At 36.7% G+C, this 16,690-nt stretch overlaps 1 protein-coding gene across 1 annotated transcript in view; it reads left to right on the top strand.

Annotated features, from left to right (window-relative positions):
- Window positions 1-16,444, top strand: part of LOC138394068 (phospholipid-transporting ATPase ABCA3-like) — a 35,348-nt gene extending 18,904 nt beyond the window's left edge. The window contains exons 4-11 of the mRNA XM_069485687.1: window positions 166-344; window positions 4,601-4,729; window positions 5,317-5,511; window positions 8,614-8,801; window positions 9,458-9,628; window positions 10,046-10,227; window positions 15,834-15,907; window positions 16,304-16,444. Of these exons, the coding sequence (XP_069341788.1) occupies window positions 166-344; window positions 4,601-4,729; window positions 5,317-5,511; window positions 8,614-8,801; window positions 9,458-9,628; window positions 10,046-10,227; window positions 15,834-15,907; window positions 16,304-16,444 (1,259 nt within the window). The remainder of the gene's footprint in view (window positions 1-165; window positions 345-4,600; window positions 4,730-5,316; window positions 5,512-8,613; window positions 8,802-9,457; window positions 9,629-10,045; window positions 10,228-15,833; window positions 15,908-16,303) is intronic.
- The last annotated feature ends 246 nt before the right edge of the window (window positions 16,445-16,690 follow it).

The raw sequence follows: 16,690 nt of genomic DNA, 5'->3' as shown, positions 1-16,690 counted from the left end.
TGTAGCAAGATAATCACATTCTATAAATACTTTGTCTCAATTTAGCCTAATATTTCATTTCATCTTATATTTCTTCTTGTTTTTTGAATCCTTGCTCATGGTGTTGATGTTGTGCAGTAAGATTAACTCTCTTGCTTTTTTTTTTTTTTTTTTTGCCATTCTCAGATATTGAGAAGAATATATATTCTTTGAAAGAGGACATGATTGGAAAGTATTTGATGGCCATGAGTATCACGGGCTTTCTTTTCTTCCTCTTCATTTTCTTTGGGGAGACAACTCTGCAAAGACTAAGAACATTTCTCAATCAACATGTTTACTTTGGCATCTACAAGCAAATCAGGAAGGTGAATACTTAAGCATGAACAACTTAAGAGAAATTCTCAAAGAATTAAAAATTAGGCCTGAAAAGCATATATCTGTATATAACTACCTCAGTTATTGGATAAAAAAACTCTGTGTCTAGAAGAATGCATTTTATTAAATGATTGTTACTGAGGTACAATTACCTACAATAAACTACATTCATTTCATTGATTATTTCAAAGGACCAAATTTTGCCTTTATTTTCTCTACTGTTAACTATCTTCTCTTTCATTGATTTTTTTTTTTTTTGGTCTTTATTTTTATAGTTTTCTTTATTCTACTTACTTTGGGCTTATTTTTCTCCTTTCTTAATTTCTTAGTTTCTTTCTTGGCCTGCCACCATAGCTTTTAGGTCTCTCTTCTTTTCTAATATAAACATTTAAAGTTAAACATTTCCTATAAGCACTATTCTAGCTATCCCCTAAAATATTGATTTTTTAAAATTTATTCTTAACTGACAAATAAAAATCATATATTTATAATGTACAACATGATGTTTTGATATATATGTATACATATGCACACACAGCGGAATGGATAAAGCTTATTAACATATTCATTACCTCACATACTTACCTTTTTTTGTGTGGTGAGAACATTTCAAATCTATCTTAGGAATTTTCTTTCTTTTTCTAATTTTATTTTTAACTGCCAAGTAATGATTCTATATATTTCTGGAGTACAGTGTGATATTTTTATATATGTTTACATTGTGGAATGATTAAATCAAGTTAATTAAAAAGTATGTCATCTCTCTTACTTTTCTTTTTCTTTCTTTCTTTTTTTTTTTTTTAAGACACAGATCACTCTGTTGCCTGGGCTAGAGTGCAGTTGCATCATCCTAGCTCACTGTAACGTCGAACTCCTGGGCTGAAGCACCTGCCTTAGCCTCCGGAGTAGCTGGGGCTCCAGGTGCATGCAACTATGCCCAGCTAATTTTTTTTTTTTTCTTTTTTTGGAGACAGGGTCTCACTATGTTGCTCAGACTGGTCTCAACCTTCTGGCCTCAAGTGATCCTCCCACCTTGTCCTCCCACCATGCTGGGACAACAGGAGTGGGCCACTGCACCCAACATTTTTTGTGATGAAAAAAATTTAAATCTTTTTTTAGCAATTTTGAAATATACGTTGGATTATTATAGTCACCATTCTGTGTGATAGACATGAAAGATTATTCCTCCTAACTAAATCTTTGTACTTTTGCACTCTCCTTTCCCCATCCACCCCCACCCGTCACATAGCCTCTGGTAAATCCCACTCTACTCTCTACTTCTATGAGTTCAACTTTTATATTTTCCATATATAAGTGAGATCCTGTGGTATTTATCTTTCTGGGACTGGCATTTTTTACTTAACATAATGTCCTCCAGGTTCATCCATGTTGTCACAAATGGCAGAATTTTCTTCTTTTTTCCTTCTTAGCTATGTAAATAATGTTGCAATGAACATGAGAGTGCAGATATCTCTTCAGCATGATTTCTAGTTTAGGGTGGTATATGCCCAGAAGTAGGATTGTTGGATCTTATGGTGTTTCTATTTTTCATTTTCTGAGAAACCTCCATAGTATTTTCCATAATGATGACTGTATTGATTTATATTACCACCACCAGTGCACAAGACTTCCCTTTTCCTATACCCTCACCAACACATTTTACCTTTAATCTTTTTAATAAAAGCCTTTCTCACAGGTGTGAGATGATGTTCTATTGTGGTTTAAATTTGTATTTCCCTGGTGATTAGTGATAATGAGCATTTTCTTCATGAATCTGTTGGTTATTTGGCTTTTTTAGTGAAATCTTTTTCCCTTCTGGTGTGAAGCCTCTGATATTGTTCCTCAGATGGTGCAGACCTGGATATGGGCACAGTCATCCGGGATGACAGTGATTTTTGCAAGGATCTTTTTAACTGTCTTTTTCCATGACCACAGCTAGCTGTTAAACTTGACTAATTTCTGGCTTATTTTTTTATTTTTTTCAACAATACCCTAGTAGGACATAAATTGCTTCAAACATCTGATTAAATTTGGGATCCTTTACATAAATAGTTTGAGTTCAGTGTTTAAGATTGACTCTCACCCCAGGAGGGCTCTTCATAGCTGTCTTTTTCCCTGGTTCTCTCTGGTAAACTAGCTAGCCTATGGTTTAATTTATATCCCTAATGTATCTATCAATCATCTGAATTGCTTTCCACCAAAAGCTCCTTTTTTTTTTTAGGGTTTAACTTTCCCATACTGTTTTAAATGAACTCAGTTACATTGGGTAGAGAAGTTCACTGTTTTACAGCCTAACTCTCTCCCTGGGGAAAATCTGTGAGCTGGGACTCTTTTATGCTTTTCTCATCCAGGAGCTTGGTGTTCAGTGGAAGACAGTGTTCTTTGATCTTTTTGGCTTTCCACTCCCAGCATGAAACCTCTGCCTTGTGAATGATCCGGGGCCCAGGCTCCAGTGTAGCACACCATGCCCAAGCTAGAGACTCCCCCCTGCCCATGAGTAGGGGCTGGGTGGAAGAAGGGAGATCCAAAATCTCAACTGCACTTAGTCATAACTTAGCCTCTGCAACAGATTACTGGGAGATGGGGTGAGAAATACTGATATTCTGCCCCTTCCAGAAAGATACCTTAGCTCTTGATTAGAAACTTAAGGAAGACGGAGCCCTGTATTTTTGGCTGAGTCTGCCTGGAGTAAAGTTCTGTTACATTGGGCTATGGGGAGGGAGAAAAAGAGGGGGTCTTGATTCAAATGGATTTCACTGTTCCTAACATTTAATGGATTTTCTCGAATAAATGTGTCTTCATTTATATATGCTCTTAGGATGTGCTATGGTTTGAGTGTGTCTCCCAAATTTCATGTGTTGGAAACTGAATTCCCAATGTGGCAATATTGAAAGGCGAGGCAATATTGAGAGGTGATTGGATCATGAGTGCAGAGCCATGGGATTGATCTATTCATTCATAAATTAATGGATTAATAGGTTATCATGGGAGTGGAACTGGTGGCTTTATAAGAACTAGAAGAGAGACCTGATCAGCCATGTTAGCACAGTCAGTCCTCTCACCCTGGGATGTTCTTTCAGAACTCTGCAAAGTCTTCACCAGGAAGAAGTTCCTCACCAGATGCCCAGCCATGTCCTGGGACTTCCCAGCCTCCACAATTATAAGAAATAAATTTGTTTTCTTTATAAATTATCCAGTTTCAGGTAACCAACAAAATACAGACTAAGATGAGATCATTTGTAAAGGCTTTAAGTGATTATATTTTGAAGCAATTTTCACCAGGTCCACTAGGGGCATAGGTTCACAGATCTCTCACACTGCAATTCTGGAAATCTCAAAGTTTTTTTATATAAAGTATGGCTAACCTTTCTCTCTCCTTCCTAAAAGAAATAATTAACTCTTCTTTTAGTCTTTCTGTATGTTGAACATACTGCAATTGTAACAAATCATATTTGACTAATCTCAGCTGTGGCTTCTTTGACAGGGTATTTGGTTCTGGTAAAAAAAAAAAAAAAAGAAAAGAAAAGAAAAGAAAAGAAGTAGGCTGTATAGACCTAATTTCTTAAGCTGTAGAAAACAAAAATCTATGTGTTCTGCAATGATTGGACAAAAATGTCTTGAAAATTATTCCAAATTTCTGTTCTGATACCTTGGGATTTATTTTCTGAAGCTATGTGGTCTAGTTGACATGACTAAATAGCATTCATGTGTGTAAAATTTATCTTGAAAATATAGACCATAGAGTCCAGTGAGTTTCTTAGGAAAAGTCCATTAAAGCCTTGCTACTTTTCTTAGCTTACATTCCCTTTTAATGTTGGCAAAAGATATTTATTATAAACTTATTACTGTATTTTTAAAGCTTTTCTTCTCTGTTGAGATGACTTCCTTCTTAAGGATCCAGGAGATAAAATCATTTCACTGAATGCTTTAAATTATGTCTTTCAAAGATTTAAATACACACCATGTCATGTTAATTCTCATCCTTTCTACTATTAATATGTAATCACCTTTTCCCTCTCCTCTGATCCCCATCCTTATTTCCCTGATGAACTCTCCATTACTCAAAATTTTTCAGGTTGTACATGAGAGCTCAAGTGATATTCAAGAAGTCTCTAAAGAAATAACTCACACATTCTGTTTTGACATCTTTAATATTATCCCCCAGTTTAGCTTTCATGAAGCCACCCAGTCTAAAACAGTTGCCTAACGGGCATCTGCCTCTATGATTCTTGTCTTAAAAATACAGGATATAGTATCCAAGGAGTTATCTGGGAAATCTGAAGATCAAGATGTACAAAATGAAAGAGACAGAATCCTGGAGCTTCCGCCTCAGGAGTTGCCGAATTCCACAGTGCTTATTAAGGAACTGATAAAGGTAATGTAATGCCATTTAATGGCCAGCATATGCTAGTTTCATTCCTACTTAAGAGCATGCCTTTGGTGCCAAGGGCTCATTGCGGTTCTTCGGGATCTATGTGTATTCTCACAGTAGAACAGAAGAGTCCTTGTGAAACTGAGGTAGTGGTCCCTAGGGATGTGAGGTATTGAGTTTATTTGACCTGTAAGTATTCTTTACTTAATTATGTTTCCTGGGCCGGGCGCGGTGGCTCACGCCTGTAATCCTAGCTCTCTGGGAGGCCGAGGTGGGCGGATCGTTTGAGCTCAGGAGTTCGAGACCAGCCTGAGCAAGAGCGAGACCCTATCTCTACTAAAAATAGAAAGAAATTATATGGACAGCTAAAAATATATACAGAAAAAATTAGCCGGGCATGGTGGCGCATGCCTGTAGTCCCAGCTACTCGGGAGGCTGAGACAGGAGGATCGCTTGAGCTCAGGAGTTTGAGGTTGCTGTGAGCTAGGCTGACGCCACGGCACTCACTCTAGCCCGGGCAACAGAGTGAGACTCTGTCTCAAAAAAAAAAAAAAAAAAAAAAATTATGTTTCCTGGATTTTTTTTTTTAGATCTATTTTACCTATCCAGTCATTCTGGCTATAAAAAACATCTCCCTTGCAATCCAAAAAGGGGAGTGCTTTGGATTGCTTGGATATAATGGAGCTGGAAAAACGACTACTTTCCAGATTTTGACTGGAGAGATGAGTGCTACTTCTGGGGAAGTGTTTACTGATGGCTTTAACATCACCAAAAATATTGTAAAGGTAAGAGGCTATTACAGTCTAACATATAAGTAGCATAATGACTCAGAGGTTCAGGTAACAGGCAGATGTCTAGGGATAATAGATGGGAATTGTGGTAGGTCTGGATGTTGCTACAGTTATTGGATTCTTGAGAGAGAAATTTTTGAAGCGAGAGTGAAGCAATAAGAGTAGAATCTAAAACTAGAGTGAATTTTTTGTGTGTTCTTTGAAACTATTGGAATAAAAGGCAAGTTTTTCAACAGTACATCTAACGGATGCCATATGAGATGCCGTAACAGTGTAAGGATTGCAAAACTGGACAGAAAGAGATGATCTGCAATTCAGTTGTAACTGAGGCCTTGGTATCTTACTGAGAGCTCTGAAGCAAGATGGCCTTTCAGAGTTGTCCCAAATCAAAGCAAAATCATCAGTGTTTGTACCTCTGCATTATCCAGTCCTTGTCTGCACATGCCACCTGGGAGAGAGGGTATAAACCTTAGGAAGAAGCTAAATGTGGAGAGAATTTCAAGAAGAAGTGATAGTCAGAGTTTGTCAAATGCCAGGAAATCTCAGGCAAGGTAGAGCCTGAGTAGTATAGATTTGATTTATTAGTAGAACTTCACGGATCAGGTTGGCAAGAATAATCGCACTAGGATCAGGTGGGTGGTAGTGATGGCAACCTTGGTAGTGTAACTCTTTCCTCTTCCGTTCACATGGGCCACTATCACCATGGAATCAGAAAGATGGGGTGGGGTGGGGGGAAGGAGTGATAGATGGTGGCAGGAAGTGAGTTGTTTCTGCCAGCTGGTCCTCACAGAGGAGGGGATATGTGAGGGTCTCCCCTAAATATCCTTCTCCATACCACTTATCAAATCCTCTTCAGTGGCGTAAGGGTGGTGTACAACAGTCCAGTCCCCTGACTGTGGGGAATGCAGAAAAGGATCAAACGAATTTGGAGCCAAGGAGCAAAAGCTGACTTGGGAAACAAAGAGATAGTCCATTTAAAAATGTCAAATTTAAAGAGAGACCAGGCATACAGACAAAATATGAGCCTTTTGCAAGGGCTGATTCTGAGTTCAGTAAAATCTGAGGGAACTTTTTCAGAGAATCTCTACAAGTTTGCTATTCTGAACCATCTCTCACATTTTATGTGACATATGGTGATATCTTCATTATTCAGGCATTTAAAAACCATCTTTAACATTGTCTTTTTATTATGGTAAAAATACATTCTATGAAATTTACCATTTTAACCATTTCTGAGTGTACAATTTGATGGCATTAAGTACATTCACATTCTTGTACAACCATGGCCACTATCCATCCCCAGAACTTTTTAAACTAAAACTGAAAATCTGTACCCATTAAACAATCGCTGTCTTTACCCCCAGGTAACCATTGTTCTACTTTCTGTCTCTCTGAATTTGACTGTACTAGGTACTTCATATAAGTAGAATTCATATAATATTTGTACTTTTATATCTGACATACTTCATCTGGCATAATACCTTCAAGGCGCACCAGTGTATTAGAATCTCATTCAGTCTCAAGGCTGAATACTACTCCATTGCAGGAGTATACAACATTTTGTTTATCTATTTATTCATTGATGGACATTTGTATTGTTTGTACTTTTTGGCCACTGCATATAATACTGCTATGAACATTGGTGTACAATTATCTTGTTGAGCCTGTGCTTTTAATTAACTTGGGTATATACCTAGAAGTGAAACTGCAGGATCACATGGTAATTCTATGGTTATTTTAAAAGGAACTTCCATATTTTATTCCACAGCTGTTGTACCATTTTATATTCCCACCAGCCATGCAAAAGAGTTCCAATTTCTCTACATCGTCACCAACACTTCTTAACTTTTTTTTTTTTTTTAAATAATAGCCATCCTAATGGACATGAGATAGTATCCCACTGTGGTTTTCTTTTTTGTTTATTTTCGAGACAGGGTCTTTCTCTGTTGCCTGGGCTAGAGTGCAGTGGCATCATCATAGCTCACTGCAACCTCACACTCCTGGGTTCAAGTGATCCTCCTGCCTCAGCCTCCCGAGTAGCTGGGACTACAAGTGTATGCCCACCTAATTTTTCTATTTTTTGTAGTTGGGCCTGTTTCTCTGGCCTGGCCTCAAGCAACCCTCCAACCTTGGCCTCCCAATGCACTAGGATTATAAGCGTTAGCCACTGTGTTGGGCCCCATCATGGCTGTGATTTGTATTTCCCAATTTGTAATGTTGGGCATTTTTTCATGTGCTCAATTGTCTTTTGACGAAATATCTATTCAAGCCATTTGCACAATTTTAAATTGGATTGTTTGGTTTTTGTTGTTGTTGAGTTGGAAGAATTTTTTATATGTTCTGGATATTAATCCCTTATTATATATATGATGTGTAAATATTTTATCCCATTCTGTGGGTTGATTTTCCAGTGTCCTTTGGTGAACAAAAATTTTAATTTGATGGTGTCCAATTTACCTAATTTTTTTTGTTGCCCGTAACTTTGATGTCATATTCAGAGAAATCAATGCCAAACTCAATGTCATGGCCACATTGGTAAGCCTCAGTTCAGTGACCAAACTAATAATAGTTCAAATCTATTTCTCTAACTCCTAGGCTATGTGTAACTGAATGCAAATCAACAGAATGGTTTGACTAATTTCTACAGTGATACACTTTGCAGTCTCCAGTTAGGGGTGGAGCTCAGGGCCAAGGGAAAGGCTTTGCCGCTGGTTCAGCCTTACTATAGAACAAGATGTACACATGACTGTGCAAGTCGAACAGTGAAAAAACCTCCATGGTGACCATGCCCCCTGGAATTCCTGACTAATGAGGTAGTATCTCATATTCTAATACTCTCCCAAATTGATGGAATCTAAAATTTAATTTTTAACTTCTTTATCCCCAAGATCATTAAAACTGAACTAGGAAACCTATTATCCCAGTGCCCTACAATAGATTCAACAGGCATAATTTTGTATCCCTTTAGAGAAATAAAAAATCTCAGTAGAACTCTTAGAAACATGGCTTGGAGGACTGCAGGTCTTCCATTTCATCCATGGATATAGAGTGCAATAGGTGACTTGGATCTTTACTTAAGGCAATTCTTGTAATTAGGTGAGGCCAAGAATTGGCTATTGTCCTCAATTTGATGCCTTGCTGGAATACATGACTGCTCGGGAAATAATGATCATGTATGCCAGAGTATGGGGAGTTTCTGAGCATCAGATTAAGCCATATGTGAACAAATGTTTGAACTCACTGGAACTGGAGGCTTATGCTGACAAGCTTATCAGCACCTACAGGTGAGTCACTATGCTGCTTCTCTTTCTTGTTAATGCTACATTATGAGATGTTTCCTTAATATTCCTGATGTTTGAAATAAATGCCCACATCTCCACCTAAGGTGCTATGCCCACAATTACCTAATTGTGAAACCATTTAATGTTCTGATAGGTTTCAGATGCCATTAATAAGCCAAATCAATGTAGTTCTGCATCTTTCCCTTACAGAAAGGAAACTCAAAATCTTAGTTATATTTAAACTATGGCCCTGAACGTCAAAAGAAAACATCTTCTTCTTCCTATTGTCCCTGTGATTCTTTATCTCTCAAATAAGGAGTAATATAGGCCCTTGGAATTATGATGGGGTTTATGTGCCTGGGAAACCGTGACAGCCTAAAAACATGTAAATAAATGCTGTTGATAATACTGCCGATATCAGTAATATAAATATCACTCCTCTATATCTCAAGTTAAAATGAATTGATATATACCCCTGTACTTTGGGCTGCTACTTTATCAAAGTCATATCTAATCAGCATTGAGGATTTCCATGTTTAGTGTTTGCTGGGACTCTCAGCATTTGAGATATTTGTGCTAGATCTCTCCTGTAAATAGCTGATATGTATAGCCTCCTCTTCTTACACTTTAACTTTCTCTTTCCTTCTTTGGCCATATAGTGGAGGAAACAAACGTAGGCTCAGTACTGCTATTGCCCTAATGGGAAAGCCCTCAGTCATCTTCCTGGATGAGCCATCAACTGGCATGGACCCAGTAGCCCGACGCCTGCTGTGGAACACAGTGACACGAGCACGTGAAAGTGGAAAAGCCATCATTATAACCTCCCACAGGTGTAACTCATCTAGAGGCTTGGTTGAGGGTTGGAATGAGTTTTAGTGGCTATAAGAGGGAATTATTTGGGGCCAGGAATATTGGACAGTGAACTTTCTTGAGTTTGTGAGCTCCTCATTAGGTACGAGAATTCACGTTAATCCTAATAAGTGAAATGGGCAGGAATTTTCATTTAGCTAAAAAATCAAGGATGAGGAGAAGATAGGACTTCAGGAGATGTTTTATGGGAAGATTGGGCACTCTATTATTTATCCTTTGAAAAATCCCCACTTCCCAGCTATGAGCTTCATGATTGGCAAGTGCAACTTGCGATTGAAAATAGGATCACAAAATCCCTGCTCTGATTAAACTACACAATGTTCTCCAAAGGAGAACTTTTTAGCCTTACAATGATATGCTCTCTTTTTTTTTGCAAGTATGGAGGAATGTGATGCCCTCTGTACCCGTCTAGCCATCATGGTGCAGGGGAAGTTTATGTGCTTGGGCAGCCCTCAGCATCTCAAGAACAAGTTTGGCAATATTTACATCCTGAAGGCCAAGGTCAAGACTGAGGATAAGTTAAAGGATTTTAAAACATTTATTGCAATGACATTTCCAGGTAAATTAATTTGTGCTAACTTTGTTAGAAATGTGTTAAATTATATTTGTTGTTCTCACCATCCCTATGATTTATGTCTTCAATACAATTTCCTATGAGTTACTGATATTTATTGATTTTTTGATACTGCTTCTTTTTGTGATGTTTGTTACCATGACCCTCTTGTGTTAGATTATGCTTAAAAAGTGTCACAAAAAACAGAGGCTCACAAGAGCTCTTGCATCACCTAATAAGACAGTTTTATATTTGTGCTCTCATATAAATTATATGTCTAAAGTAATATTTTCAGCATAGGGTGGACACAACAGAAAAAGAAAAGTATAGGCCAGTATCTCTTATGAACATAGATGCAAAAGTCCTCAAAAAATACTATTAATAGCAAATCAAATTCAACAACACATTAAAAAGATTATTAATCATGAACAAGTGAGATTTATCCCAGGAATGTGAGAATGGTTCAATATATCAATTCACGTGGTACCTCATATCAACAGAGCTAAGGACAAAAACCATATGATCATGATCATTTCAATTGATGCTGGAAAAAGCACTCAATAAAATTCAACATTGCTTCATGCTAAAAATTCTCAAAAAACTGGAGGATATAGAAGGAACTTGCATCAACACAGTAAATGCCATATATGACAGACCCTCAGTAGGTATCACACTTAATGGTGAAAAACTAAAAGCCTTTCCTCTAAGATCTGGAACAAGACAAGGCTGCCAACTTTCACCACTGTTATTCAACATAGTACTAGAAATTCTAGCTAGATCAATCAGACAAGAGAAAAAAATAAAGGGCATCCAAATTGGAGGAAGAAGTCAAATTATCCTTATTTGCAGATGATATGCTCTTATATCTAGAGAAACCCAAAGACTCCACATAAATACTATTAGAACTGATAAACAAATTCAGTAAACTTGCAGGATACAAAATCAATATACAGAAATCAATTGCATTTCTATATGCCAATAGTAAACAGTCTGAAAAAGAAACCAAGAAGGTAATCACATTGACAATAGTATGAATAAAATAAAATACCTAGGAATAAGCTTAACCAAATAAGTAAAAGATGTCTATAATGAAAACTATAAAATATTGATGAAAGAAATCAAGGACACAAAAAAGGGAAAGATATTCCATGGTTATAAATTGGAAGAATCAATATTGTTAAAATGTCCATACTGCTCCAAGCAACCTACAGATTCAGTGCAATTTCCATCAAAATACCAATGATGATCTTCACAGAAATAAAAAAAATAATCCTACAATTTATATGGAACCACAAAAGATTTGGAATGGCCAAAGTCATCCTGAGCAAAAAGAACAAAACTGGAGGAATCACATTACCTGACTTCAAATTATACTACAGAGCTTTAGTAACCAAAACAGCATGGTACTGGCATAAAAACAGACACATATACCAAGGGAACAGAATAGAGAACACAGAAATAAATCCACACATCTATAGCGAACCTATCTTCATCAAAGGTGCCAAGAACATACAATGGAGAAAGGACAGTCTCTTCAATAAATGGTGCTGGCAAAATTGGATATCTATATGCAGAAGAATGACTAGTTACTTACCTCTCATCGTGTACTAAAATCAAATCAAAATGGATTAAAGACTTAAATGTAAAACCTGAAACTATGAGATCACTAAAAGAAAACCTTGGATAAATGCTTCAGAACACTGCTCTGGACAAGGACTTGAGTGATACCCTCAAAGCACAGGCAACCAAAGCAAAAATGGACAAATGGGATCTCATCAAGCTACAAAGCTTCTGCACAGCAAAGGAAACAATCAACAAAGTGAAGAGACATCCCACAGAATGGAAGAAAATATGTGCAAACTACCCATTTATTAAGGAACTAATAACTAGAATATATAAGGAGCTCCAAGAAATCAACAGGAAAAAAACAACATTACAATTGATAATCACAGAAATACAAAAGATTATTAGAGACTATTATGAAGAACTATACATCAAAAACTTGAAAAACCTAGAAGAAATGGATAAATTCCTGAACACATACTACCTACCAAGACTGAGTCAGGAAGAAATAAAAGCCTGAACAGACCAAAAATGAGTAATGAGATTGACAAGAATAAAAAGTTGCCCATCAAAGAAAAGCCCACAGCTTCATCGCTGTTTACCAAACATTTAAAGAAGAACTAATGTCAATTCTACTCCAACTATTTCAACAAGTTGAAGAGGAGGAAATACTTCCAAACTCATTATACAAAGCCAGCATTACCCTGATCCCCAACCCAGACAAGAACGCAACAAAAAAAGGAAACTACAGGTCAATATCCCTGATAAAGATAGATACAAAAATCCTCAACAAAATACAAGCAAACATAATTCAACCACATATTAAAAAGATCATTCACCATGATCAAGTGGGATCCACCCTAAAGATGCAAGGATGGTTCAACATACATAAATAAATAAATAAGATACATCACATTAACAAAATCAAGAACAAAAATTATATGATAATTTCAACAGATACTGAAAAAGAAAGCATTCAATAAAATTCAACCCATCCTGATTTAAAAAAAAAAAACTGTCAACAAACTGGATGCAGAAAGAACATTCCTCAAAATAATAAAGGCCATATATGATAAACCCACAGCCAACATTATACTGAATGGGGGAAAAATGAAAGATCTGGAACAAGACAAGGATACTCACTTTAACCACTTTTTATTCAATATAATACTAGAAGTGCTAGCTAGAGCAATTAACAAGAGAAAATAATAAAGGGCATCTAAATTGAAAAGAAGTAAAATTATCTTTGTTCACAGATGACATGATTATGTATTTAGAAAAACCTAAAGACTTCACCAGAAATCCCTTAGAACTGATAAGCAAATTCAGTAAAGTTGCAGGATACAAAATCAAAGTACAAGAATGAATATTATTTCTATATACCAGCAGAGAAAAACCTAGAAAAGATATCAAGAAAACAATCTCATTTACAATAGCTATCCAAAAAAAAAACCTAGGAATAAATTTAATCAAGGAAATGAAAAATCTCCACAATGAAAAATTATAAAACATTGGTAAAATAAATTGAAGACACAGAAAAATGGAAAGATATCTCATATCTCATGCTCATGGATTGAAAGAATTACTATTGTTAAAATGTCCATACTACTGAAAGCAATCTACATGTTCCCATTCATATGTGGGAGCTAAAAATATTCATCTCAATGGAGGCAGAGAGAATAATGGTTACCAAAGGCTGGGAAGGGTTGAGGGATGAAGAAAGGTTGGCTAATGAGTATAAACATACAGATACACGAAGGAATAAGTTCTAGTCTTTGATAGCACAGTAGGGTTACAATAGTCTGTTGTATATTTCAAAATAGGTAGAAGAGAAGATCTGAAATGTTCCCAACACAGAGAAATGATAAATGTTTGAGGCAATGGATATCCTAAATATCCTGATTTGATCATTACATACTATATGCATGTATCAACATATTACATGTGCCCCATAAATATGTGATTGTACATCTTTATGGGGTACAAATGGCCAACAGGTACATGAAAAGGTGCTCACCATCACTAATCATAAGGGAAATGCAAATCAAAACCACAAAGAGATATCACTTCATACCTGTTAGAACAGCTATCATCAAAAAGACAAAAGATAAGTGTTGGCAAGAAGAACAGTCATGCACTGTTGGTGGGAATGCAAATTGGTGCAGCCATTATGAAAAATAGTATGAAGTTTCCACAGAAAATTAAAAATGAATTACCGGCCGGGCGCGGTGGCTCACGCCTGTAATCCTAGCACTCTGGGAGGCCGAGGTGGGCGGATTGTTTGAGCTCAGGAGTTCGAGACCAGCCTGAGCAAGAGCGAGACCCCACCTCTACTAAAAATAGAAAGAAATCATATGGACAGCTAAAAAAAATATATATATAGAAAAAATTAGCCGGGCATGGTGGCGCATGCCTGTAGTCCCAGCTACTTGGGAGGCTGAGACAGGAGGATCGCTTGAGCTCAGGAGTTTGAGGTTGCTGTGAGCTAGGCTGACGCCACGGCACTCACTCTAGCCTGGGCAACAGAGTGAGACTCTGTCTCAAAAAAAAAAAAAAAAAAAAAATGAATTACCATATGATTCAGCAATCCCACTACTGGGTATATACCCAAAAGAATTTAAATCAGTATGCTGAAGAGATATCTGCACTACCATGTTCGTGGCAGCATTATTCACCTATAGCTAAGATATGGGAGCAACCAGGTGTCCACCATCAGATAAATGGATAAAGAAATGCAGTATATATATATACATAATGTAGTACTATTCAGCCTTAAAAAAAAAAAAAAAAAAAAAAGAAGTAAATCCTGTCATTTGTGACAACATGGATGAATCTGGAGGACATTACGTTAAGTGAAATAAGCCAGGCACAGAAAAAGAAATACCACAGGATCTCACTTATATGCGGAATCCAAAAAGTTCAGCTCATGTAGAAGCAGAAAATAGAATGGTGGTTACTAGGTGCTGGGGGTGGAGTGGAGTGGGAAGATGTTGGTAAAAGGGTACAAAATTTCAGTTAGATGGCTGGAATAAATTCAGAAGATCTATTGTATAACATGGTGACTATAGTTAATAACAATATATTGGTTTCTTTAAAACTACTCTTTTAGAGTAGATTTTAAGATTTCTCACCACAGAAAACTGGTAAGTATGTACTGGTAAGTAATATGTATGTTAATTACCCTATTTTAGCTCTTCCACATTTACGTATTTCAAAACGATGTGTTTTACACAATAAATATACATAATTTTTTTCTTTCAAATAAACAAGTAAACACCCTCAAAAAAAAAAAAAACAAAGAAAGAAATGCCAACAACAACAATTAAGGTATTGGGTATTTTTATGGGGGTATAGAGGCTGGAAAGTTATACATGAGAATGAATGGGTTACTATTACTTGATCTGGATGGAGTGGTTTCATCATTGCTTGTTTTGAATAATTCATTAAGCCTTTTGTTTAAAATATTTCACAATAAAAGGTTTTGCATAATCATGGAGATAATACATGCTTATGACCAATATTAAGAAAATCCACAAACCATTACAAACGTGTTTTTTTCCTTGAAGACATTTTAAATCCACATTAATTCCATTTGCACAAATCTGCAGGTATGTGTTGATAAGTTGAAACACATCTGTTTGTTCTAAATTAGGTATGGATACCACCCACTTCCCTCTCATTCTATCAGTGGATTTTCACCTGTGTAAGAAACAAGAGCACATGGCCTGACTTTGGTGATTTATACATATGATTTCCAATTTCACATGGCAGAGAGAATACATTGCTGTGAACTCCACATAAGAAGATTATTTCATGAGGATTAAATGTGAACTCCACATAAGAAGATTATTTCATGAGGATTAAATCTGATGAAAGCATTAACCATGTTATGTATACCAAAGAGAGTGGATTATTGGGTCACATTCTCTTTTGTATTAACCCCATCTATTCACCCTTCCACTGTATATAATTAGGTAGATATAGCAATATTTTGGAAATTTCAAATGAAATCTATAAGATTATTCACCTGTTCTATTTTCCTTTCTTAGGTAGTGTCTTAAAGCACAAGAATCAAGGGATCCTTAACTACTACATTCCCAGGAAGGACAATAGCTGGGGAAAGGTGATGGTAGAAGCCACACCCTTCTAACATTACATGTTAAGAGAGCACTAATGATGGGGAGTATTTGGGATTTGGGCATGTCCAGTGGAAACCTGGCACTGTGACAGGAGTACTGCTTTTAGGTTACTTTTCAGACAACCTTAGAGTTTAATTGCTTTAATTTCTGCCCCTAAATCCCATTATCAGTCCATGTCCATCAAGAGAATGGGAACAGAGAACTGCCTCTTCTCAGTTCCTCAATTATCTGTTTCTTTTACTTTCCCATCTCTCTCTTCTGTGCCTTTTGTCCTCCAACATAAACACAACAGGGATTGGGGGAAGTGGAGAAGAGGCCTATCTGGGCTGGAGGCTGAAGGGGAGATTGCAATAGTAACTGCATTTTTGTTGTTGTTAAAGGTGTTTGGCACTTTGGAGAAAGCTAAAGAGCAATTTGATTTAGAAGACTATTCCATCAGCCAGGTAACACTGGAACAAGTCTTCCTGACCTTTGCTTATGCCGATGAAACAGCAGAAGGTTGTGAAAAACAGGAGCCATGAGATTCAGCAACAATGACCCTTGTGTCTTTCATAGACTATGAGTGGATGTGTAGAGGGACGTTCCTGTGTGTATATATCTTGGTGTACATATATTTATGTAATAAAGATTTCCCCAAAGGAGAAAGTTTGTCTCCTTCTTTGCAGATTTAGATGAATAGATTATGTATTCAACATGTGTAAATCTAAAGACATTTGATGAAATCCCTGTTTTCTCTCCTAGAGATATGAAAAGAGGAACACTTATCA

This window comes from Eulemur rufifrons, chromosome 14, assembly GCF_041146395.1.
Source record: "Eulemur rufifrons isolate Redbay chromosome 14, OSU_ERuf_1, whole genome shotgun sequence".
Classification (NCBI taxonomy): Eukaryota; Metazoa; Chordata; class Mammalia; order Primates; family Lemuridae; genus Eulemur; species Eulemur rufifrons.
The sequence above is the reverse complement of the archived record's forward strand: the minus strand, read 5'-3'. Positions and strand labels throughout refer to the sequence as shown.